The sequence below is a fragment of the Lentinula edodes genome (genome assembly GCF_021015755.1).
Source record: "Lentinula edodes strain Le(Bin) 0899 ss11 chromosome Unknown C8R40scaffold_26, whole genome shotgun sequence".
NCBI classification, from domain to species: Eukaryota; Fungi; Basidiomycota; class Agaricomycetes; order Agaricales; family Omphalotaceae; genus Lentinula; species Lentinula edodes.
The window spans coordinates 462,667-484,804 of NW_025764332.1; the positions used below are offsets into that span (position 1 = coordinate 462,667).

A 22,138-nucleotide genomic window follows, 5' to 3' on the forward strand; every position below is an offset into this window, starting at 1 on the left:
GTTGCGGATTCCGAATGAGGCACGTCAGTCGACCGCTCACCTCCGATCCTTAGAGATTTGTGCGCAATCGTACTGCAAGCAAACACTCTTCTTTTGTGACTTACTTGTAGGGCAAGTAAACAAATGTTTTTCAGTGTTTTTCAGACATTTTTTCCGGAAAACTTTTCAACCGTCCAGATGAAAAATCCCTGAAAATCCATGTACACTGCTGGACAGAATTCGACGATTTTCTTATGGATGCGCCCTCTCAAGAATTTTGAATAAATTCTTAAGAAATTCCTGAGATAGAGGAGCGCCCAAACGTGTAGAAATTCTCAAAAGCAACAATTCTCAAGAATCACGAAGAGACTCTTAAGAATATCTTCTAGTTTTTGAATATACCTCGCGCGCGCATGTCACGGAATCCCGGAACCCGGTATAATAATGATATCAGACCACTTTTATTTTCGGAAAATTTTGCTCGTAAAATGTACCTACAGTACTACATGCCATGTTTACTATGCATACTGTTATTAGGAGTATAGTCAAATTATTACAAATCTTAATGGGCAAGATCTTGACTCTTGAACTGAGTTGAATATTGACTCTTGAAGTTTGAGGCTCGGGGGCAAAGGTTGAGGCAGCTTTGAATTTGACGACGTTGAGTCCAAGTCACTTGTTGGTGAATCACAAAATATTGGCACCAGTTGTGTGTGTGTGATCAAGGCCTGTTGCAGCATGTTGACATCAAGAGCTTGAAAGATATTGAGGACTGAAAGTGTGCACGTTCGCTCAAAGTCAAGCTGGTGGAAGTTGGGAAGAAAGGAAGACCAGCACAAAACTGCCAGCGCAAGGTTGTGTAATCACCGTCACTGCGTCAGCTGACAGGAAATGCGACTCGGGACATTTCATGAGAGTGGCTAGTCAATATTCCTAAGAGTTTTGGGTTTTGTCATGATGTCTCTCAATAATTTCTCAAGAATCAAGGATAGTATATAATTTTCGGCAATATTCTCAAGATTTGCACTCTTATAGATTTTGAAAACTCGATTCTGACAAATTGCTCAAAGTTTGGTGCAGCAGTGTATGTATCAGGATCTTCCTAGATCTCTTGTCAGGGCTGACAGGAACTTGGCGGACCGCGATCTGCCACTATGCGGCTCATAGCGGATCTAGCCCGTCGTGCGTACCTGCAGGAAAGGATGACCGACACGGTGAAAATTCGAGCTGGGACAGCGGGAAACATATTGATGTGAGCGAATAAAGCCTCCACTGGCATTATTACTGCAATATTTGATGATTCCCAACTAACCAAGAACTTTCAACAACCACTAGGATGTTTAGGGGAAATTAGTGGGAATCCGGCGCGCGCACAGATTGCGCACAGATGATCGGTTCGATCGTATTACCTAAAATAGGAAGCAGAATTTTAAGCCGAAAGAATTTTCAGCCACCGAAATTCGGCCATTTATAGCCCTTTATGTTCTTCTATACCAAGGCAACATAAACGACCGCCTTTGGGCTTCCTGTAATTATCGTCCGCCGCAACTTGCCTCTTAACCCCCATGTCCTCTAAACGCGGCCGTAAAAGAAATGATAATCTTCCCCCTAATCGTGCTAGAGATGTCCAACGGGCTTTCCGTGCACGACGCGCTGCTCATCTTCAGGTTTGTAATTTTCTGTTGATCTATGTGAAATACATGAAATGCAATTATTCCAAAACTTCTCGTTAATTTCAACATTCACAGGCTCTAGAGCAAAGGGTCTCCGAACTTGAAGAAGAAAACAGCTGCCTTCGACAAGCTCTCAACCTTCCACCTGCTAATCGTCCAACGCTTGGCAAAGGTCCCACAGGCAAAGACAAACCCAAAGCATATAATCCTCATAGTCTGGCCACTATGTCCATGCATTCCCGAGACTTTTCGGACTCTCCACCCTCCACTCGTATGAGCTCTCATTCCCCAGAGAGCGCAATAGTCAGGCTCGATGATCCTGCCTGGGATCAGACAATCGTTATGAGCGACACTCAATCCGATCTTCCAAACTCATCGGCCTCTTCATCCTACCCTTTGCCTCCTATGTCCGCCCCGCCATCTTCAAAATCTATGCAATATAATCCATATCCGTCTACCTCCAGGAGTTCGTCTGGATCCGGATCCGCTTACATGAACTCTCAGTCCAACTATTCTCAATCTGGGGACAGATCCTTGAATAACATCAATTATTCAATTCCCCTTGTGCGCCTCGATGTTCGGGAGGAGCCCCGTACACATTATCCGTACTCCCCTTCGCCATATGACAGCAACGTGCAAAACACACCCCCACCTTCGGCGCCACCCCATTTACATTCTCAGCGCGACTCTTCCATCTCTTACTCTATCCGACGTCCCATAATTGAGCCATATACCCTTGAATCAGGGTTCCCTCAACTTCCTCATCATGTCTCACATCACGGCATGCATGTTTCTTCACCTTCTCCACGGTTGCAGGAAAACGGTGTAGGTCCTGAGTTGCCTGCCCCACGACACATATATAATACTACGCCCGAAGCCATCAATCGCACACCGTCGATGTCCTGAAAACGCAATTAATGCCACCATCCTGGAGACACCTGTCTTTTCACACATTTAATTCCAACGAACTCCTTGGGCCTTTTCGGACTCTTTGTTGTATTGTTATTCCTATAATCGTACATGTAATGTAATTCTCGTCCTACCTACCGTAAACATGTACCATTTAAACCGTATGATATCGACCTCACATACTTACCATACACTAAGCTCGTTAACACAACACATAGTCATCTCTGCTTCCACTCAGCCTTGAGGCATCCTCCGGCAAAAAGTGAAACTCCTTTCTGTCTGTTCGAGACTTCAAGTTGAAGCAACGATGAGGCTGTATCGCTGAGATATCGATAAAAATCGCGGATGCGTGTCACCCCGCATCGCATCCGGGAAGATCCCGAACAACCCGAGCTGAGAAACAAGAATGACAAGTCGATAATTATTTTGAGGACCCGACATAATTCCCCCCAAAATGAAAAATTAGCCAGTATCTACAGTATTCACGCAAGTGGCGTAAACCATGAGTGGAACTCAATTTACAGGGAGACATTATGTATTATGTGGTGCGAGGAGACGCACCAGCAGACAGCATACAATTATATACAATATGTTTTCACGTTGACCTTTTGGCTCTTCCAGATTCAAGCATCGAAACGACACCAGTCGACGGGACCTTCCGGCCCATATTTCTCTTCCAACCAACTATTAGCAGCCTTGAAATGGCCATTGCCCAAAAATCCGCGATGCGCTGATTTTGGCGAAGGATGCTGGGTTATAGTATATCAGTGTTCAGGACCATTTACCATAAAAGAAATAATATAACTCACAGAGCTTTTCAAGATCAGATGCTTGTCCTATTGACAAAAAGAGGGGCGGTACAAAGGACGGTTTGACAATGACATACGGGAAAAGAGGGTGAAATGGCCAACCTTGTTCAAACGGGCTACTCGTTTTTCTGCGAAAGCTCCCCAAGCAAGGAAGACAACTCCACGGCCGACCCCACTTGCCTCTCCAGACGAGCCAATTTTAATTGATGCACCGCCCCATCTATCCACCACATCAATGACCTTGTCTGTAAATCGTTCCCAACCCTTATCTGAGTGAGAATTGGGTTTCCGCGCTTCGACTGTCAGAGATGAGTTGAGCATAAGCACTCCAGCGGAGGCCCATGAGGCCAGATTTCTAAAGGGGTCATTAAGAATAGCGCGCTTGCTTGCATCAAGAGATGATTAACATACTCACCCATGTTTAGGTGGTTCGAATTCCGGATACTCGTTCTTTATTTCTGCATAGATCTTTAAAGAGAAATGAGCCAATATCGGGAATGGCATTACAAACTGAGTATTGTTCGACTATCAGCTTACTCACGTTAATTAAAGATGGAGGTATTGGGACTCCCAAACGAACAGAGAAGCAAAGGCCTGTGTAAATGTATAGTTCAGCTTGACACATACGGTCACATTATCAGAGGGATTTACCATGCGCTTGATTGGGGCCTGGATATGGATCTTGTCCTATTATCACAACTTTGACTTTACCCAGCGGTGTTTCTGACCACGAGTAGATATCTTTGGCTACAGCTAACCTAAGTAATCGAGGCGTCTATAAATATTGTGGACTTACGAGAAGGATATACTTTTAATGGTTGAGGTGAATACTGGGGTTCTCGAACACCTTGATCCCAAAGGAAACGTTTGAGAGCAATGAAATAAGGCTGTTTGATTTCATCTTTCAGAACTTTTAACCTGATAGCATGTCGAGAGTTATATCAACTGAAGATTTGGGCATTATATGATTATCGTACCAGCTCTTTCCCATGACGGCGCATTCAAGGCGAAGAAGCCTAGCTTGCTCTTCATTTAAAGAGTCTTGGAAAGCTTTCAAGGAGAATGGGATAGAGTTGAGCTTTTGGATTCCAAATACAGATGCACTAGAGCGCGAAGGACTGGATGACTCCACAGACGAAGATACAGAAGTCTTAAGCCGTTTTGAGTTAGGCTGAGAGTTTGAAGTTGAGAACATATCCACAAGCGTCCGCTGACGCTTCACCGCAGTTGCGGCAGGTTTTGACGCGGTCACTTGAATCGCGACCTCGGTTTTGTCGACAGCAACAGACCTGGACACCGCTACATTTGAACGACGGTCAACGTCTTCGAAATATACCACTTCCTCTTCCGTCGACATTCTGAAAGCAGAAAAGCAAAGAAATAAGGAGCTAATCCGCTTCAAGTCCACTCTCAATGGAAAGGCTAATAGTAAGTATGAAGCCTGTGACTTATTTGAATTTCGTGGCGTGAGAGGGCGTCACGCGCTGTCACACACACAAGTCACTGTCAGAGCTCGTACACGTTACGTTATACCTCTTGGAAGTACACACTTAAAGCCTTTTAAAAGCATAACTGTCTCTTTCCTATTTCAAACTGCCACGCTCACGGTCCTCCCCCTCGCCAAAACCTGTCGCAAGGCGGAGCGAAACCAGTCGAAAACAGGTTTTGACTGGGCGCAAAGCCAAACCGACATCCATTAACCTTGCTAAAGACGGAGATAAAACCATAGGATGGAGTACCAGTTATCACGCTGGATCATCTAGGTGTGGCTCTTTTTTTTGCTCGGTTACTAGCACTCAAAGGTCATTGGCCACGAATAGTTCACAGTCTAGGGAAAGTACGGACGATGAGGATACAGACATCGAAAGCCCTCCTGTTCTCCGGGGCAGGAGATATTCTCTGACCTTGGCCCCAGCTAGAAAACGGTCGCCAAATCCTCGACGTCCATCCTCTTCTGTTTCACGCCCTAGAAGAGCCTCTCCAGCAAACTCTTCCAGTGAATCGTCTGCGCCCATATCTGGGCTTTTAAGAGCTCGAGCTCCATTTACGCGTTCAAGATCTCCAGCCGTACCCGTAACCTCTACTGGCATTGTTCACCGCATATCATCTCCCGTGGTATCCTCCTTTCCTCGTCATCGGTCATCTCTGGCGGGATTCATTTATGTATTCCCTGCCGACTTTGAAATTAACGTCTCCATTCCTTTTTCTTCATACTCGTGGAATATGAGTGTGGATGCTCGCAAGGCCGGAGAATCGCTTATCCTTATTGGTTCTTTGGTCTACGCCTCGTCAAAAATATGGGAAGGTACCAATTTTCATTCTCCAAATTTTGATTCTCAGCAGTATAATTTATGGGTGCTTACAGGTTAGTGTCGTTCCCAGCACCCTCAGTCCTCTTGCTGATATTCCTTAGAGCTTCATTGCTTAGTTGGCGCGACAGTTTTGTATGTTCTATGGCTATCAAATTCACTAATAAGTTCGAAAGCGAATCCTTTTACATCTCTTAACGTTGATGCAGCTGCTCCGAGTTTGACCTCAAAACGTCCTTCATCCCCCAGGATCCCCGAGACTCGAGACTCCAATCTCAAAAAGAATGCTCCGCTTCTACTCCGAAAGAGAGCAGATTTTGGTTTTGTATGGATGTCCGTTCCCCGAAATTATAGAGAATCATCCGACGATGGGATTCTCACCGGTCTGCTGTTCGGTCCTCTTGTTTCCTCTGCATTGTTATATTCATCCCTGACTTTACCTTCATCGGCAACGCCGCTGTCGTCCTGGAGAATAGAGACTCCACGCCTTCTCAGTAACGCAAAAGACAGTTACAGCGCCTTAGAGGCACTCGTATTATCTCGCTATAACCTAGTCGATCTGTCAAACCTCTGTTCAACTATCCTACTTTTTCATGTCTGTGCATCATGGTGGTTTGAAAGCAGATACCGAGTTGCTGGTGCTACTCTAGACAGCGAACGAAAATCTGTCCCTCGGAGTGCAGGGAAGCGTCTGAGCTATTTCATCGTTTTCACACTGGGTACTACTATCTGCATGCTTGGCATCAAATTCACTCTTGTGTATTTCTCGTTGGGCATATGGCAGCGTCAGTCGTCGGTCGCAAAGTTTGCCGTTCGGAACTAACTTCCATCTTTAGATCTCAACTGGTTCGAAATTACAGTTGCCTCTCTATTCTACCAGTGTACCCTTTACGGAGTCGTCCGTCTTGCACATCGAGGTTTTACTCTTGGAGAACTTGGAATAGTTAGTTTCGGAGGTACGGCACTATTCATGGAATTCCTGAATGTTACTGCCGCCAGGGTTTGTGTCCCGCGGGTGTCAGTGAGCTTCATGTACTCAATTGACTTTTTTACGTAGATTTGGCCATTAACCACACCTTACATCAAAACCTATCGACTTCCTACTCCCCTCCTTATATTCCAAACCGCATTAATCGCGGGCTCCTTTTTAACTGGTTTCGTTCTATCTCCATTCCTCATCCTGTCTCGACACATTGGTCAGCGACCGGTTAGACGTATGCGATATCCAGAGCTGAAACTTCGCCAGCGACGTTTGTTAGCCCTCGGCTTCTATGTTGGAAGCTTTGTCATGACAATGGGGCTCATTGGAATGTGGACTTACTGGTGTTTGGGCAAGAGGAATCCGTGGTTATGGGTGATATTCTATATTTTAGAAGGTCGTAAGGGATGGAGCAGGCCTGCCCTCTTGATCTACTGGATTGCCTTGGGATCCCTCAGTGTTGCAGGTTGGAATCGACAACTGGCGAGGTCAAGGAGATTCCGCGCTTGGAACACTGCTGGGGAAAATCTCATCGTCCCAGGTAGCGGCGGGGCATTTATGGGACCTCCTTTCGTCGACGGCCTTGTTCCTCAAAGTTCCGGTAACAGTAGCGATACTCAAAACGGAAGTTCAGTTTCCGGTGGATCCGGGAGTACAATGGGGTTGACCTTTCCGAATTTATCAAATTTACCGAACTTGCCGCACTTACCCAACGGTGTTGCGACGGACCTTCTTGATGCTGCCGACAAGCACGTTCCTACGTTGAGGCTGAATGCTAGAAGGAAATTTTTCCATGCTTTAACAGTCATCATGTTTGTTCCAGGAGTAGCTTTTGATGTACGTGCTTTCCCTGGAATTATTGAAGCTTTCAAAGTCCTAACCTTCCAATATTGCTAGCCCGCATTCACTCATCTTTCTTTCAGTGTAGCTTTTGCGTTATTTACATTTGCCGAATACGTCCGGTATTTTGCTATATATCCTTTTGGTGCATCCATCCATCTGTTCATGAATGAGTTTCTGGATCAGAAGGATGGCGGGACTGCGATTTTAAGTCATTTTTATCTACTTACTGGGTGTGCTGGCAGTCTCTGGCTCGAAGGGTATGTTTTCCTGATCAACGCTTTTGTGGCCGTTAAATTACAGCTTCGCCATTTCACAGATCATCACCTCTTCTTCTGTTCACGGGAATATTGGTGCTCGGTGTCGGCGATGCTCTGGTGAGTGTTCACCGGATACCCATACTTTGGTGGGGCTGATATTCGTCGTCAGGCTTCTATTATTGGCAAACGTATCGGGGTCCACAGATGGTCACCCACGACTACCAAAACATTAGAAGGTAGCTTTGCTTTCACCCTTTCTGTCGTGATCAGCGCGTGGATCCTTCGACTTCTTGGCGTAACGGAGAGTTTTTCAGTAAGCTTTTGTGACTTCAATCACTAAACTCTGAACTAACTGGAACGTCCAAAGACTCTTCGCTACACAACCGTGATAGGCACGTCCTCAATCCTAGAGGCTCTGTCCGACCAAAATGATAATGTGACTCTACCGTTGTTCTCATTCAGTCTGTTGGCCTTGGTGGGTACCAGTTGATGTACAGGATGTTGTTTTGTGTATACCATGGACAGAAAGTACTTAGATATATAGGATGTAAAGATTCATATAATGTGACACCGGCTTAATGCATACAATTTCGAAACTTCTACCAGTTTGCTCCCCTTCTTGCGCCCATTGGATCTTCAGCGAACCTGAGTTGAGCTGAGTGTAGCATTGGCGCAAACCGATGATATGATCCACACGTGAGCTAATTCCAATTCATCACTCGGTCTCGAGTCATCAAATTTTCATCTACTTAAAAATTACTGTCATTCAACAAAGTTCATTTTCAACGACCACCTGAATCTTTACCTCCTACTTACCTCAAATGTGCCACCACGCCAATGGTGACTCCCAGTCCCAAGATGTCTCGCAGATGGTCGAGGTCCCCCTAACGAACGGTGCTACCAACGGAAATGTCAATGGAAAACGAGGTACTTCCCGTAACCCCCACATCACAAACCCCATCGAAAACCAACGTCGGAATCCTTACGCTCCAAGAGCCTCGGACTTTCTTTCAAACATATCTAATTTCAACATCATTGAGAGTACTCTTAGAGGTATGTGGTGCTATTATAAATTGATCGTGTTGTGCTCATTATTGAAAATTCAGAGGGAGAACAATTCGCAAATGCTTTCTTTGATACTAAGACCAAAATTGCAATTGCGAAGGCATTGGATGCTTTCGGTGTGGAATACATCGAACTAACATCACCAGCTGCTTCAGAACAATCGCGAGCAGACTGCGAGGCAATCTGCAAGCTCGGATTGAAAGCTAAAATTTTGACCCACATTCGTTGTCATATGGACGATGCTCGGATTGCCGTCGAGACTGGTATGTGGCGAGAAGTTCTTGTTACAAAAAAAATGAATTGACGCAGGATTATAGGTGTCGATGGTGTTGACGTCGTCATCGGTACATCCTCCTTCCTTCGCGAATTTTCGCACGGGAAGGACATGGCCTACATCACTAAGACTGCAATTGAAGTCATCAACTATGTGAAGAGCAAGGGAATAGAAGTTCGATTCTCTTCGGAAGACTCTTTCCGTTCGGATCTGGTCGATCTTTTATCGATCTATCAGACTGTCGACAAGATTGGCGTAAACAGAGTTGGAATTGCTGACACCGTTGGGTGTGCAAACCCAAGACAAGTTTACGACCTCGTCAGGACACTGAGAGGTGTCGTTACCTGTGACATTGAAATTCATCTGCACAATGATACCGGAATGGGTATGAGATGACTTGGAATCTCGCTGAGCTTTTTTGAACGTAATTTTCTTTAGCCATTGCAAACGCTTACACTGCTCTTGAAGCTGGAGCGACCCACATTGATACCTGTACGCGATTTTATTCTATATATCACAATTTAACTCATATTTCTCCAGCTGTTCTCGGTATTGGTGAACGCGTCGGGATCACTCCTCTGGGAGGCCTCGTTGCTTGTCTGTACGCTGCGAATCCAGAATATGTCAAGAGCAAGTATAACCTTCCCATGCTTCGTGAAATCGAAAACTTGGTCGCCGAAGCTGTCGAGGTCAACGTTCCTTTCATGAACCCAATCACGTTCGTACAACTTTCCACTGTACTCGTTGCACTTACTCATAGTATGTGATTGCAGTGGCTACTGTGCATTCACCCACAAGGCCGGTATCCACGCGAAAGCAATTCTTAACAACCCGAGCACGTACGAAATACTCAAGCCTGAAGATTTTGGTCTCACAAGATACGTCTCAATTGGGTATGATATCTCTATCTCAACATACATCCTTCAATTCTGATAGCAGAACTCTCTTCTATGTAGCCATCGTCTTACTGGATGGAATGCTGTCAAATCTCGTGTGGAGCAACTTGGACTCACACTTACTGATGATGAGGTATACCTTTCTCATTTGGATCAACTTGATTAACAATCGTCTCAAAACAATGTGTGATACAGATCAAAGATGCTACCGCCAAAATCAAGGAGCTTGCTGACGTCCGAACACAGTCGATGGATGATGTCGATTCTCTTCTCCGTGTATACCACTCTGGTATTCAGTCTGGCGAACTTGCTGTTGGTCAAAAGGAGGCTTTGGACCGTCTCCTTAGCAAGCACAGATCTCAAAGCCAGGAGTCCCAGGAACGAACTGCAACTGCTTGAATGGTTCAAAAAATATGTTGTGTGAAAAGTTTGATCTGTACCGCCGTTAAAGAGCATATGTCGCTTTTGGATGGAAGAAGGACAGCAGTTTTACCTGGACTTGTGTTGTGTATCAAAAAAAACGGCGTCTCCGACCACCACCCTGTACATGCTTTGTGCTGGTCGCGGTTAGATGCTTCGCCCCCACCATAACTGTATTATGATTATCATGTTTGGAAGTATTTTGTGTCTTATGAGAGGCCATGTCTTCAACGAAGCCACCCGCATCCCTTTTATATGTCCCCGTGCCCTTGTGAGGATGATATCGATATCATGAGAACCGGAATAATTTGAGTATCAACCGCATGTGCTCTATCATGTTCATGCAGGAGTCTTTGGCGTTGTAGTCGGTAATTTGTAACTTGTGTTTAAGTCTTTTCGCAAGTCGAGACTGGTCGAGGCTGTTCCTATTTAGACGCGCCTGTGTCTAAATCACGAGCTCTGACGTTTTGATCACTGTGACTTAGACGGCAACTGGCTGTGGAGCCTTCAAAGTTCAAGTTCGATGGGTTGACTGAGGTTATGCAATACTCTTCACACTCCTTCAACGGCACATCGTCCGGGAAAGCTGCTACACTAGCTTCCATCTCGACTTCTGATGCTCCTTTGCCGTCGTCTACGCTGCCGATGCTACCAAAACGCGCCAAAAAGTCATCGAGACCAGCGACGGCCCCTGCAAAGGAAGATGTAGCTCTTCTACCTTCTCTCCAACCATCCGGCAAAATACGGCAGCCGGATATTGTGTACGCGAATCTGCAGGCCCTTCATGAAGATGATTCATCCTCTGACCACACTAATTCACGGCCAGAGTCAGTGCCAACGACGCCTTCCGAACCAGCGAGTAGCAGTACAATGCAGACATCTAGCTCGACCATGATTATGATGCAGGAGCCGCATTCTATGCTCAAGGATAGCACCAGTCATCCAGAGAGCTCCTTGACCTCTTCACCACAATCGGTGGGTATGTTTCGAAATTACACAAATACTTACGATTGGGCCGTGTTCATCTCGGCATATGCGTCTGGTAGATGGGATCCTCACCGAACTCCGAATCCACCAGATGGGTTAGGGCACAGTATGAGTCCGATGCGTAAGCTAGGAAGCGGTCGTAAGCCGGAGGATGACGAGAACGATGAAGTTGAACAAAATCGTACGCCCACTGCGAACACGCCATCCGTAACGTCCTCGGGAAATGTCTCTCCAGTATCGAACAGGCTACGCGAACGGAACGATTTATCAGTGCACGCTCATCATCAAACCAATTCAGATCTGGTCCCCCAATTACATCGTTCCCCGAGTTCCTTCCCTTCTCCCTCCGGTGCATCGAGAGCGTCTCATCTGGTATCTATACCTCTAGGCTCAAGTCGCAGTGCCGATTCGCCCGCCGAGAATTCTCAATATCCACCGCAGAAAGCTAAAGCGGGGCTTTTCCTTAACCTCCCAAATCTTCTATCCATGAGCTCAAGCTCTGGCACATCGCCTGGTCTTGAACCATCTCCCGCTTCACCTTCGCCTCTAAATGTGGCTTTGCAAAGCAATGCGTTACATTCCAATATGCACCATTCACCATTAGATGATTCTTCACCACTGAGTAAGCAAACTAAGTAAGTCTATTCTTCTCTAACAGGGCTTGCGCTAACTCCGAGCTCTAGAACAATTCCTCAGCCGCTTCAGTCGACATCAGGACCACCTTCATGTGCGGGGAGTGTTCAATTGTCCACCACGCCGACGAAATCTTCTTCCTCTCGTGCTCCGACGATATCTGGGTATCCTTTGATTGTTCCTGCGTCAGCAACTGCTGCACATTTTAGCTCTTCCCAACTTCATTCCAACTCTTCACATCTGCACACATCTTCTTCTCGCACGCATATTTTTCCTAATGCTCCTACTCTCAATGCTGCTACTCTGCGTCTCGCCGGTACATATGTAAACATTTCACCGTTGGCATTGCCAAGCCCGGAGCATGAACTCACGGACCCGATGAGGGCGGCAGGAGCGCCGGGAAGGAATATTTTGGTCACAGTACCGGGTACAGTGCCCGAGGACACCGATTCAGCACTTGCGTCCAGTGAGGACGGGAGTCCCTCTGATCGTGTGCTAGTCGATAACGACCCTGTCGACGCAAGTAGCTCGGGTAAAGAACTATTCAGAACACACTCACGAAACTCGAGCACGGATGTGAAGAAGTTCGCAGATGGTGGTGATGGCAGGGAAGGTGGAAGATGGTTGGATAATTCAGAATCTACAGGTAGTCTGGTAATTACCCCCGGCGGCACTACCAGGCGTATAAGAATATCGCAGGAGCAGAAAAAATTTTGGAAGGGGACACGAGACGTGGACCGGCCATTAGGAACCTACGGCCAATTTTCTGCAAGTGATTCCCATTCAATTGGCTCTCCCCTTGCGAAAGGCAAGGGGAAAACGGTCAAAATTCATTCTCCGGGGCTCAATAATGGCGATGACGATTACTTCACGCGTGGGAGGGAGTTCTCTGCGGCTTCGTCGTCACAAGATGGTGGTCAACGTACTCCCAAAATCAATGTCGGTATTGCCGATCTCGAGGTCGTTCATTTGTCAAGCCGATCTCCAAGTGCTGAACTGGATTCGGTAGACGATGATTTGGATAAACTTCATCCACTCACAATTTTCGATCATCGGGAACTGACCACTTCTCCACCATTAAACTTGTCGTCAAACTTTGGGCAATCTGACGACTCCAATGCTATACCGACATATATCTCGAAGCCGTCACTCTCTGCGTACTCATTTCCATATCTACATGATCGCGCGCAAATGGTTCCTCATCCAAGTGGTACAATGTCCGTTCCTGTACCAGCTATAACAAATGGTACTTCTCATACCGATGCTATCACAGCAATCTCAAATCCTACCGATTCCGATTCTTCCATCGATGGACAACTGGTGCGCAGGATGACCCTCGTGCGGCAAAGCAGTGCGCCTCTACCTGTGGGCAGTGGTAGCAATTCGTTGCTCAAGGGAAGTATGGCTGTCGGGATGCCCATACCACCACGAATTCTGTCATCATTAAACGAAGCAGAGAAGAGCGAACTGGTACCGGTAACTGAGGATAGTTTCTCTTCTCCGGAGGCAAGCGAGTCGAATAATAATCATAGGTACTCCGCCGCTCCTTCGGAAAAGCCGAAGATTAGTAATATCGCAGTAGGCCACGGAGTATTGTCCAGTAATGCTTCTATAGAGGCGATGGGTGCGCTTATAAATGTAGGACAGAGTCCTTCGATGCGGGCTGTTAAGGAAGAGCAAATGTTCCGAGAGCTTGGGTATCTTGTGGCGCCGAATCCTCTGGATGAGCTAGAAAGACGAAGAGCGTTGTACAAGTCAGTCTTGCTGTTTGTGTTGCATCCATTTATACATTAACTTTACATCAGGTTCAACATCTGGAACACAGGATCTGATTTGAACTTCGATCGTATTGCCCATTTAGCCAAGCTAGTCTTCAACACGAAGGGCGTTTTCATCAGTCTTTTGGATGGGAACGAGCAGTGGTTCAAATCAGAATGTATGTGCATGTATTCATGGCATTGAGAATACATGTTCTTCTTCCCTGGCTAGCAGCTTACTGACTGCTATGTTTGTAACGTCCTTTCCTTTGTCACATGGTTTATATTCATCTTGCACAGGGGGTCTCAAGATGAACTCTTACAGCCGAGTACAATCCTTCTGTGCGCATGCTATCCTGCAACGGTAAAACATACAAAAATCTGCTTATTATCGTTTGACTCATGTGGCGTATCTAGTAACGATGAACCGATGGTTATATTAGACACCTTGCAGGATTGGCGTTTTGCTAATAATGTATGACGATCTTGTTCTCCACATTGAAACGTTAGATCTGATGAACTAATTAGCCCAATGTCTTGAACGCCCCGTGTATACGGTTTTATGCCGGGGCTCCTCTTCGAACCCAAGATGGTCATAACGTTGGGAGGTAAATTCGCTCGTTCATTTGAGTCAGGTCAAAATTTTTGAACAATGCACAAAGTCTTGCAGTTATTGACGACGCTCCCCGAGAAGAATTCACACCCAGGCATCGGCATACTCTCAAGGAGTTTGCAGCAATTGCCATGAGAGAAATGGAGTTATGGAGAGACAAGGTCGGGTAGCTGCTGCTCTTCCTGATTGTTGCTGATACCTTCCTAATCGTAGATACAACTGCGTATCCGTGACCGTATTCAGAACTCGGTCAGCTTTCGTCTTTATATACACCTACCAAACTAACCCTATAATCAGATGGAGCAATTTAGCCGTGAATGCCTGGAAATCGACATGGAACAGCAGGACCCACAAAGCCCCCAGGGTTCTCCAGCAAGTGCCTATGAAGAGCAATCTTCTAACCCTAGCCTATCGATGTCCGGGTCTTCAATGGAAAGGGTGTACGATCGAGCTGCAAAGCTTGTTCAGCGCACTCTGGACGTTGAAGGCGTTATTGTCATGGATGTGTCGCACTGTGAGGTTCTCGAGAATATGTCCGGAGAAAGTACGGTTAATGTGGTCATGCATCATGGTGATCCCGACGTGACGGAGACCACGACGAAGAGTCTGACTGCAGACGAATACGCGAAGCTAAATGTTTTCTTCGCAAAGAATCCCGATGGTAAAATTAGTGAGGGTATTGTTCCTCAGAGTTTTCGGCTGTTCTTGCCGACTACAAGGATCCAGTACGCGCTTAGTGAGTACTGCGTTCGTTCTATTGCGTCTTCGTCAAACTGGATTTTCACAGCCGTTCCAATCTATAACATTGACAAGAGGCCGTTTGCCTTGCTCTGTGCATACAATGCTTCAGAACATACTAAGAGATTCGTAAGCTTTCGCAATTAATACATACTTCTTCATGTATTCAACATCCCTTTCCAGTTGGAAGGCCACGAGTTATCGTATCTTCGAGCCATCGGTGAGCATCATACCAAAACCAGTTCCGTAATCTATTTGATGAACTTAAATGAAGGCGTAATCATTCTATCCGCGGTACTTAAACGGAGGATGCTGCTTGCTGACAAAGCTAAAAGCTTATTTATATCGAAGTACGCTCAATGAACCATTGAAGTTTCAATTTTTTTTAATTTCTTGTCTACTTTTGCAGTATTTCTCATGAACTTCGTACGCCGTTGCATGGGGTGAGATCGGAAGTTTCCGCGATCATTGTACACGAGCCTCACGACAAGTTCTGTCCAGATTCTCGCGGCTGCGGAACTTCTTGGCGAGCTAGATCTGAATCACACTCAACTTTCATTTTTGCAGACAGTGCAAGCCTGTGGGACGTCCTTGGTCGAAACTGTCAATCACGTTCTCGACTTCACCAAGCTGAGCGGCAACTCAAAAGCTGGCGGTGTAGAAAATGTAATAATCCCAACCAAGTAAATAGTCCATAATTCTTCTCAGAGTTCTTCACATAACACTATGTCCCACAGAGTCGATCTGATGCAATTAGTCGAAGACGCTGTCGACGGATGTTGGATCGGACATTGCGCCCGTACAGCCATAATGGAAGATACTGGGACTGGAATTGGCAGTGTGTACTCCCCGCCAAAAGAAGATGAAGGCCAGACGAGAAAACATGTTGAGGCAGTCATAGATATTGGGCCACGCTTAGAGGTATGTGTGTTTCTCCGTAAGTGATGTCCGGTCTCGCTTCATCAGGTTCAACGTCCAGGGCTGGGTACTTAAGTGCGAGAAAGGTGGTATAAGAAGAGTCTTGATGAATATTTTCGGCAACAGCTTGAAGTTCACGTCAAATGGCTTTGTACATGTCATCCTTCGTGAATTGCCACCAGCAGAAGATGATCCTCCCAACAAGATCAAGGTAGAGCTAGCTGTACACGATACGGGAAAGGTCAATGTCATTAATTTCCGCTGTTGAGTATTCTAACTGACTCCTTTCGCAGGGTATCAGTCAAAATTTCTTGAAGGTTAGTACTTTACTCTAACAAATGCATCATACTCAGCGTGGATCGTAGAACCAACTTTTCCATCCCTTTTCGCAAGAGAACCCGCTTCAAACTGGAACTGGTTTGGGCCTTGCCATTGTCAACAGCATTGTCACTTCAGACAGTGTCGGTGGCAAGGTCGATGTTTGGAGCGAAGAAAATGTTGGAACAGAGATCAAAATTACGTTCCCGGTCGAGGTTGTTGAAGCCGATGAGGTAGTGGAAATGGGTCATTTGAGACTAGATGATGTCAATCCCTCGCCGACTGTGTCGCTCGTTGGTTTCGAAGATCCTCATAAAGGGATACGACTTATGCGTTCCGTTCTCAAGACATACATCACGAAGTGGTGGGGATTAGAGATTCTAGAGAACCATGATGGTGAACTTGGAAACATCGTCATCCTCAATGAAGACGTCAGTGTGGTGGTGAAGGCGACGCAAAGACACGATACTAGTCGTCCTTTCGTTGTCCTTTCAGCCTTAAGAGGCAACCCAACTATGATGTCGGCTGCCAGTGACCATGAGCTCATTGGTGGTTTCTGTCGTATCATTTATAAACCTGGGGGACCGTCTCGAATACGATCTGTGCTTCGACTCTGCCTACATGCTATGAAGATCGGGTCGAAAAGCTCACATCCTTCCTTATTTGAAGAGCGCCAAGTCAGCAATCAATCTTTCGTACATAACGGTGCTTTATCCGCTGCCAACACCATTGTACCGAGACGTTATTCCGAAGACTCGCACCTTCTCACCCCCCGACCATCTATGAGTCCTCGAAGCACTACGGCGCATCCTAATGGATCTTCTTCGTGGAAAATGCCCACATCTACCGTAGTAGAGGAAAAAACTGATTTGTCGGATCCCGACACTAACGAACCAACCATTACGTTGGATTCAGGTGGGACTCTGTTGAAGTCGTCGATCAGGTCTATCGACACCCAGCTTCAAAAAATTAGAGTGTTATTAATCGAAGACAACAGTGTTTTACGAGGACTACTGTGCGTTTGAACGAGCCCACTATCGTTATTGAAGAATTGACCATTCGTGTATGTGTAGCGTTAAATGGTTATCCAAAAAGGGGTTCTATTATCGGGATGCCGTAGATGGACGAGACGGCGTAAACGCATATGAAAAGGATGGACCATTCGAGTACGTCGCAAAAACATTTTGTGACAAAAGCTCTAACTTCCACCCCAAGTGTCGTGCTTTTGGATCTTTCGATGCCGGTGTTGGATGGTATTGGTGCCACAGCCGAAATACGCAGGATAGAGAGCGGCTTCACGGCAGAATTCTCACATCGACGCAGCCGAATACTTGCGTTGACTGGCATGTCATCTCTGGAAGACAAGCGAAGGGCTTTCGATGCAGGAGTCGACGGCTAGTATGTTGCTCCTCCACCTACATCGGTTCTTGAGTGTTGACTTATTTTTCCCGCTTTTTATTAGTTTAGTGAAACCGGTACTATTCAGCACATTAAACGAAGTTTTTTCCAAGTTAGGGATATCATGATCTCAGCCTATTCCTATTCCTCTTTTTCGCGTTTAACAATTTATCTACGGGTTGGACGCAACCTAGGTAATAAACGCACGCACGATTTTGTAGCATCACTTTGCATTCGCACAATATCTATATTATCAAACCCCACACACTGTATGTTGTCGTAATCCTCACTTTTTTGTTCTTGCCAACATTATATATTTACCATGCAGCATATCGCATATTCTAATCTTGTACTTCTGTCTCTCTAGATGTCTCTTGCTCTCGCTCAGTTGCAAATTTTCCTTGTACTCACTACTATTCTCGTCATTCACCTCTATATATCAACTTCATTATTGTGTCCTCCCAGTCGAGAGTAGGGGAGCGCCTCCTTACATCAATAGCATAAATAAGTCGATACCGATATCTGGATCATGACATTTCGCCAAAAGTCCCTTAGGTGCCAGCTGCATGGCATTTTTCCTTTCAGGGTTCCCACGTAAAACTGTAAATGGATTTTGTACCCGGTGAAGCGCTGCCTCACAACCTCTCACAACTATTGAATTCGGACTGCGCAAAAACATGAAGCTTGGAGTATGTAGGTAAGTAAGTAGGGCAACAGGACAAAAGCGTACAAATGAGAACTCGGTATTCTTTGGTTGGATCTGAGTCTGATCTGAGCGTAAATAGCTGTCGCAGCGCAAGCGAGCCTATCGGCAAAACATGTACGGTGCGGCCGGCGCATGCCAGTGCCGGCGATCAAATTTCGGCTTCTTACCAGCGCTATTGGGCACTGGTAAAGCCCCTCCACTCCATAGTTTTCGATGATCTGTGATCAGGAAGAGCTCAAGAATCACTATTATCTGTGTAAACCTACACTTATTTTCTATTGATCAGCATTCGACACAGATGCTTGCTTGAGAGCCCCGCTCGAATGTAGGGTACGGTGAATAATACAAAATATATTCACATATGTTAATTAACCTTGTTATTAACATGTTATTAACATTACGAGGCTGAATATATGAAGACTCGTCCTTATGTACGTCGTTCAATTTCGCAATTTAAGCGCCGTACTTCCTTTTTAGACCACCTTTTTTGCCTATATATGGTATGGAGTCACAGAGTCTTGAAACAATTCATTCGGCTGTGACTGCCATGTGATCTGTTTCATTTGTGATTATTGTCACTGCTTGCTGCGTTTTTTGTTTTGTTGGGAGTGGTGTACTCCATCGTTGTCATGCCCTGGCTACAACCAGACCAGTCCCAGTAACCACCACACGTTACCATACGTCCTACCCACCTCCTGTATGCCCTCCGCACCTCCCCAAGTACCACCAGACACCTCCCCAAGTATTTCTGACGCCACTACCCAAACGTCCTTCACCCCGACACGCGTACGAAAGCCCTCTAGCCGATAACCCCTTTAAGTATTAATCTCGATTACCTCCCTCCCTCCAATTAGCTACCTCATGCCTCCAGATGTTCTCTTGTTCACTTCCCGTACCTATTTAAGTAACGCCGCAATGTCCCGAAGCCCCAGCTTGGTATATTTTGAACACACACCCTTTTGCATAGGTCCAGTCCCTGTCCCTTTGTACCTGCTAACCATACGGATTTCTCTTTACTCTCTGTTTCTCTACTTCTGTTTCTCTCTACCTCTGTCTATTGTCTCTCTGATCATCTATACGATCGAATATACGCTTTCACTTCAAGTCTAAGCCTTCCGAGTGAGTCCCCGAGCTCCCTCGAACATTACTAAAGCTCCCCAACGCCTACCCGCCTTGGTGAGCTACCCTTCCCCAAACTTCCCAGAGCTCCCTAGCTACTTCGTAAGCTTCGGGACCTCGATCTAGGTAACGTCGAAGCTACCCCTCACGTCGGACTACGTATTGCTTCTCCGTTACCACCTCCCACACTCGAGGACGTCCATCCTCAAGCTCAGCCCCCAGGGACCTACCCTTCCTGACATATCCCTTCTCGGGAGCTTACACTCTCGAGACCCAGTTGCATATACGACCTACTCGATCCTATATTGACGTTCTAGCGAGTACAACTCCTACTATGCAATACTGTACGGTCCCGCACTCTTCCTTAACCTCCCTACGCCTTAGGGACCTCCCTGGACCTCCTAGGGACCCCCTCAAGGGTCATCATCTCGTCGTTCCAGACACTACTAGGTCATTCTCGTCCTCGGTCGCGGTTCTCGTAGCTCCCTTCGAGCTCCAGCCTGCTCCTAGCACGCTACAACATAAAACTTCATATACCAAACCTACCCTAAGACCCATTTTAACCCAGGTCTTACATTATACCAAGCTCTCCCGTCACCGAACGGACTCGTCGCGACGAAATGTCGGCGACGTCAACGGAACGACCTTCTAGTTCCAAGACCGAATCAAAGAAACAAAAGAGCGCCTTATCTCGTGGAAACACGACACAAGCTCAAAAATCGAACCAGGCTGCTAGCTCCACTGTCATCACGGTGGCAGCTGGTCAACGCCTGATGTCCATCCCAGAACAGTCGTTCGGGGATGAAACCGCCAGCAACATCCGGACCCCAGAGAGACGTCAACCGGAGGTTCAGGGGCCCCCTCCAGTGGAACCTGGGATGGGACCACCACAACGGAGGTTTACCTCCATGGGTTACGCCCAACCTGCCAGTAGTCCCATGGGAGGTTTCGCATACTCCCCTACCTGGGGAACGAGAGGACCTCCCCCTGGACCGATACCGCAGCTAGACATGGAGTCAGCTTCGAACGCGGGTGGAAGAGTCAGCGGTCAAGTAGCCGCTATCGAAAGGATACACGGGGGGAGTACTGACCCTCTCACAGTAAGACAACAGGAGAAACTTCCAGAGAGGAGGGTATCCCCTGCCGTATCCGAACAATCTCGGACGTCATCCCGGAGGTTACCAACACCTCCAGTACAGTCCCTTAACCTTCCTCCCCCGAGACGAGGAAGTTCACTCTCCAGTCTCCTGAAGAGCCCAGCTATGAATACGCCCAACTGGGAGCGTACACACGCAATACACCATAGCAGGACCAACTTCCCAGTACAACCCTTGTCCGAAATGACATTGCGTCTGGAAGACGTCATTCGAATTCAGGAGTGTATCCCGGAGGATGTAGCTATGGTCCTAAGGGAGGTATTGGAGTCAATGGGGATCGAAATATTGGGAGACGGTCTCGAATTCTCAGACCTACGAGTACAGTTCCTAACAGTGGGAACTCAACTGGAGATAGACCTCCCAGAGAAGGCCCAGCAGTGGCTGATGACCCCCGCGAACCGATCAGATTTTCTCTGGCTGTACAACGTCCTGTTGGACCCAGAGAGGATGTTGGAACTGTTAGAGGCAGAGGCACGTTACGGGCGATCGTTCCGAAACTCGAGGGGAATACTTCCCCTCCTCCCTCATACCCATGGAAGGGAGAAGGAATTCTGTGGCGAAGCAGGGCTACGTATATTGTACCGAGCCTCTAACTACAGATCAGGAGCCGTATGGTTTGAACCTCCCCCTTCGAGGGTTAACATACCGAACTACCAGGCGATCCAAATACTTCGGAACGCAAACCTAGCGGAAGCAGCAGCTAAAATCGATGAGGAAAGTAACGAGGATGCTAACGCAATCGCTGCAAAAAATCGTAGACGCAGGAGGTACACCACGGCTCACCTCCTGGCCCCAGTGGAGTCAATGCCTGATCAGGATAGTCCCGTCCGGGTCCGTAACGGGCAGACGGTATACACGTACACGCCCATGAGGCATATGCACCAGCTTCTGGTCAGGAGTGAGGAGTCCGCAGCGATGTTGTGTTCGCAGGAGACCCGACACCGGACGCTACTAGCGGAATCAGACACTCTGATGCTGTCGGAGGAACTTTCTGGATCGAATCTAGAAAGAGCTTTGGAATTCCGTCGTAGACTGGTCGCGGATAATCGGGGAACCTCGTATATGGTTCAATGCGAACTCGAAAGCGTAGGGGAGTTCCCTCCGGAGCAATTTGACCAGAAAGGGCAGCTCCATGGATCTGATGGTCGTTTCCTGGCACAGAAACATTCATCGCCCAGGAATATCGAGGTTCCTGAACTCCTTAACCCCGGTAACATGGCCACGAGGAGCCCCCAGTTACGCTCTGGGACCTCCCCCACTGTACATGCCTTGGCTCAAAATTCGACTCCTCCCCCCAGAGTTAACCTGCAAACGAAACCTTTAACCCCAGTCTCGACGCAGCGATACCAGTTTGGTGAGGTGAGGATGGATGGCGCACAAC

The 22,138-nt window shown here is 46.9% G+C and overlaps 5 protein-coding genes across 5 annotated transcripts; 4 read left to right on the plus strand and 1 right to left on the minus strand.

The window, feature by feature from the left end:
* Nucleotides 1-1,373: 1,373 nt before the first annotated feature.
* On the plus strand, nucleotides 1,374-2,858 carry C8R40DRAFT_1149926 (uncharacterized protein). The gene is made up of 2 exons (XM_046229538.1): nucleotides 1,374-1,646; nucleotides 1,728-2,858. The coding sequence occupies exons 1-2, from the start codon at nucleotides 1,545-1,547 to the stop codon at nucleotides 2,556-2,558; spliced, it is 933 nt and encodes a 310-aa protein (XP_046084556.1). The 5' UTR covers nucleotides 1,374-1,544; the 3' UTR covers nucleotides 2,559-2,858.
* Nucleotides 2,859-3,027: 169 nt separating this feature from the next.
* Nucleotides 3,028-4,831, minus strand: C8R40DRAFT_1113752 (uracil-DNA glycosylase-like protein). The gene is made up of 8 exons (XM_046228486.1): nucleotides 4,348-4,831; nucleotides 4,167-4,288; nucleotides 4,022-4,117; nucleotides 3,912-3,964; nucleotides 3,786-3,838; nucleotides 3,473-3,725; nucleotides 3,371-3,397; nucleotides 3,028-3,310 (listed from the first exon to the last, which is right to left on the minus strand). Exons 1-8 carry the CDS (start codon nucleotides 4,725-4,727, stop codon nucleotides 3,185-3,187), a joined length of 1,110 nt encoding a protein of 369 aa, XP_046084557.1. The 5' UTR covers nucleotides 4,728-4,831; the 3' UTR covers nucleotides 3,028-3,184.
* A 762-nt stretch (nucleotides 4,832-5,593) lies between these two features.
* Nucleotides 5,594-8,248, plus strand: C8R40DRAFT_1050160 (uncharacterized protein; the record flags this gene model as incomplete). The annotated part of the gene is made up of 8 exons (XM_046224608.1): nucleotides 5,594-5,735; nucleotides 5,784-6,464; nucleotides 6,516-6,679; nucleotides 6,737-7,495; nucleotides 7,556-7,758; nucleotides 7,818-7,875; nucleotides 7,928-8,071; nucleotides 8,126-8,248. 8 exons carry the CDS (start codon nucleotides 5,594-5,596, stop codon nucleotides 8,246-8,248), a joined length of 2,274 nt encoding a protein of 757 aa, XP_046084558.1.
* Nucleotides 8,249-8,452: 204 nt separating this feature from the next.
* Nucleotides 8,453-10,547, plus strand: C8R40DRAFT_390850 (HMGL-like-domain-containing protein). Its single transcript, XM_046234897.1, has 8 exons — nucleotides 8,453-8,811; nucleotides 8,865-9,086; nucleotides 9,141-9,482; nucleotides 9,536-9,589; nucleotides 9,638-9,815; nucleotides 9,871-9,990; nucleotides 10,054-10,126; nucleotides 10,189-10,547. The coding sequence occupies exons 1-8, from the start codon at nucleotides 8,580-8,582 to the stop codon at nucleotides 10,390-10,392; spliced, it is 1,425 nt and encodes a 474-aa protein (XP_046084559.1). The 5' UTR covers nucleotides 8,453-8,579; the 3' UTR covers nucleotides 10,393-10,547.
* Nucleotides 10,548-13,508: 2,961 nt separating this feature from the next.
* C8R40DRAFT_390962 (uncharacterized protein) lies at nucleotides 13,509-18,034 on the plus strand. Its single transcript, XM_046234898.1, has 21 exons — nucleotides 13,509-13,565; nucleotides 13,616-13,787; nucleotides 13,839-13,969; nucleotides 14,091-14,154; nucleotides 14,208-14,265; nucleotides 14,319-14,398; nucleotides 14,453-14,564; nucleotides 14,617-14,652; nucleotides 14,701-15,139; nucleotides 15,191-15,270; nucleotides 15,325-15,361; nucleotides 15,416-15,491; nucleotides 15,551-15,584; nucleotides 15,643-15,824; nucleotides 15,879-16,062; nucleotides 16,121-16,300; nucleotides 16,353-16,376; nucleotides 16,425-17,392; nucleotides 17,451-17,543; nucleotides 17,593-17,775; nucleotides 17,840-18,034. The coding sequence occupies exons 2-21, from the start codon at nucleotides 13,654-13,656 to the stop codon at nucleotides 17,901-17,903; spliced, it is 3,159 nt and encodes a 1,052-aa protein (XP_046084560.1). The 5' UTR covers nucleotides 13,509-13,565; nucleotides 13,616-13,653; the 3' UTR covers nucleotides 17,904-18,034.
* Nucleotides 18,035-22,138: the final 4,104 nt, after the last annotated feature.

What these genes read in the sequence shown, in the direction of transcription:
- C8R40DRAFT_390962 (XM_046234898.1), top strand. Translation starts at nt 13,654, where the DNA reads ATGGGTGCGCTTATAAATGTAGGACAGAGTCCTTCGATGCGGGCTGTT. An exon ending in AATGTAATAATCCCAACCAA is followed by an intron (nt 15,825 to 15,878) that starts GTAAATAGTCCA and finishes TATGTCCCACAG; the next exon opens with AGTCGATCTGATGCAATTAG. An exon ending in AGTGTTTTACGAGGACTACT is followed by an intron (nt 17,393 to 17,450) that starts GTGCGTTTGAAC and finishes GTGTATGTGTAG; the next exon opens with CGTTAAATGGTTATCCAAAA.
- C8R40DRAFT_1149926 (XM_046229538.1), top strand. Translation starts at nt 1,545, where the DNA reads ATGTCCTCTAAACGCGGCCGTAAAAGAAATGATAATCTTCCCCCTAAT. An exon ending in GACGCGCTGCTCATCTTCAG is followed by an intron (nt 1,647 to 1,727) that starts GTTTGTAATTTT and finishes CAACATTCACAG; the next exon opens with GCTCTAGAGCAAAGGGTCTC.
- C8R40DRAFT_390850 (XM_046234897.1), top strand. Translation starts at nt 8,580, where the DNA reads ATGTGCCACCACGCCAATGGTGACTCCCAGTCCCAAGATGTCTCGCAG. An exon ending in AGCGACCCACATTGATACCT is followed by an intron (nt 9,590 to 9,637) that starts GTACGCGATTTT and finishes ATATTTCTCCAG; the next exon opens with CTGTTCTCGGTATTGGTGAA. An exon ending in ACAAGATACGTCTCAATTGG is followed by an intron (nt 9,991 to 10,053) that starts GTATGATATCTC and finishes TCTTCTATGTAG; the next exon opens with CCATCGTCTTACTGGATGGA.
- C8R40DRAFT_1113752 (XM_046228486.1), bottom strand. Translation starts at nt 4,727, where the DNA reads ATGTCGACGGAAGAGGAAGTGGTATATTTCGAAGACGTTGACCGTCGT. An exon ending in AGGCCCCAATCAAGCGCATG is followed by an intron (nt 3,965 to 4,021) that starts GTAAATCCCTCT and finishes ACATTTACACAG; the next exon opens with GCCTTTGCTTCTCTGTTCGT. An exon ending in ATCTGATCTTGAAAAGCTCT is followed by an intron (nt 3,311 to 3,370) that starts GTGAGTTATATT and finishes ACTATAACCCAG; the next exon opens with CATCCTTCGCCAAAATCAGC.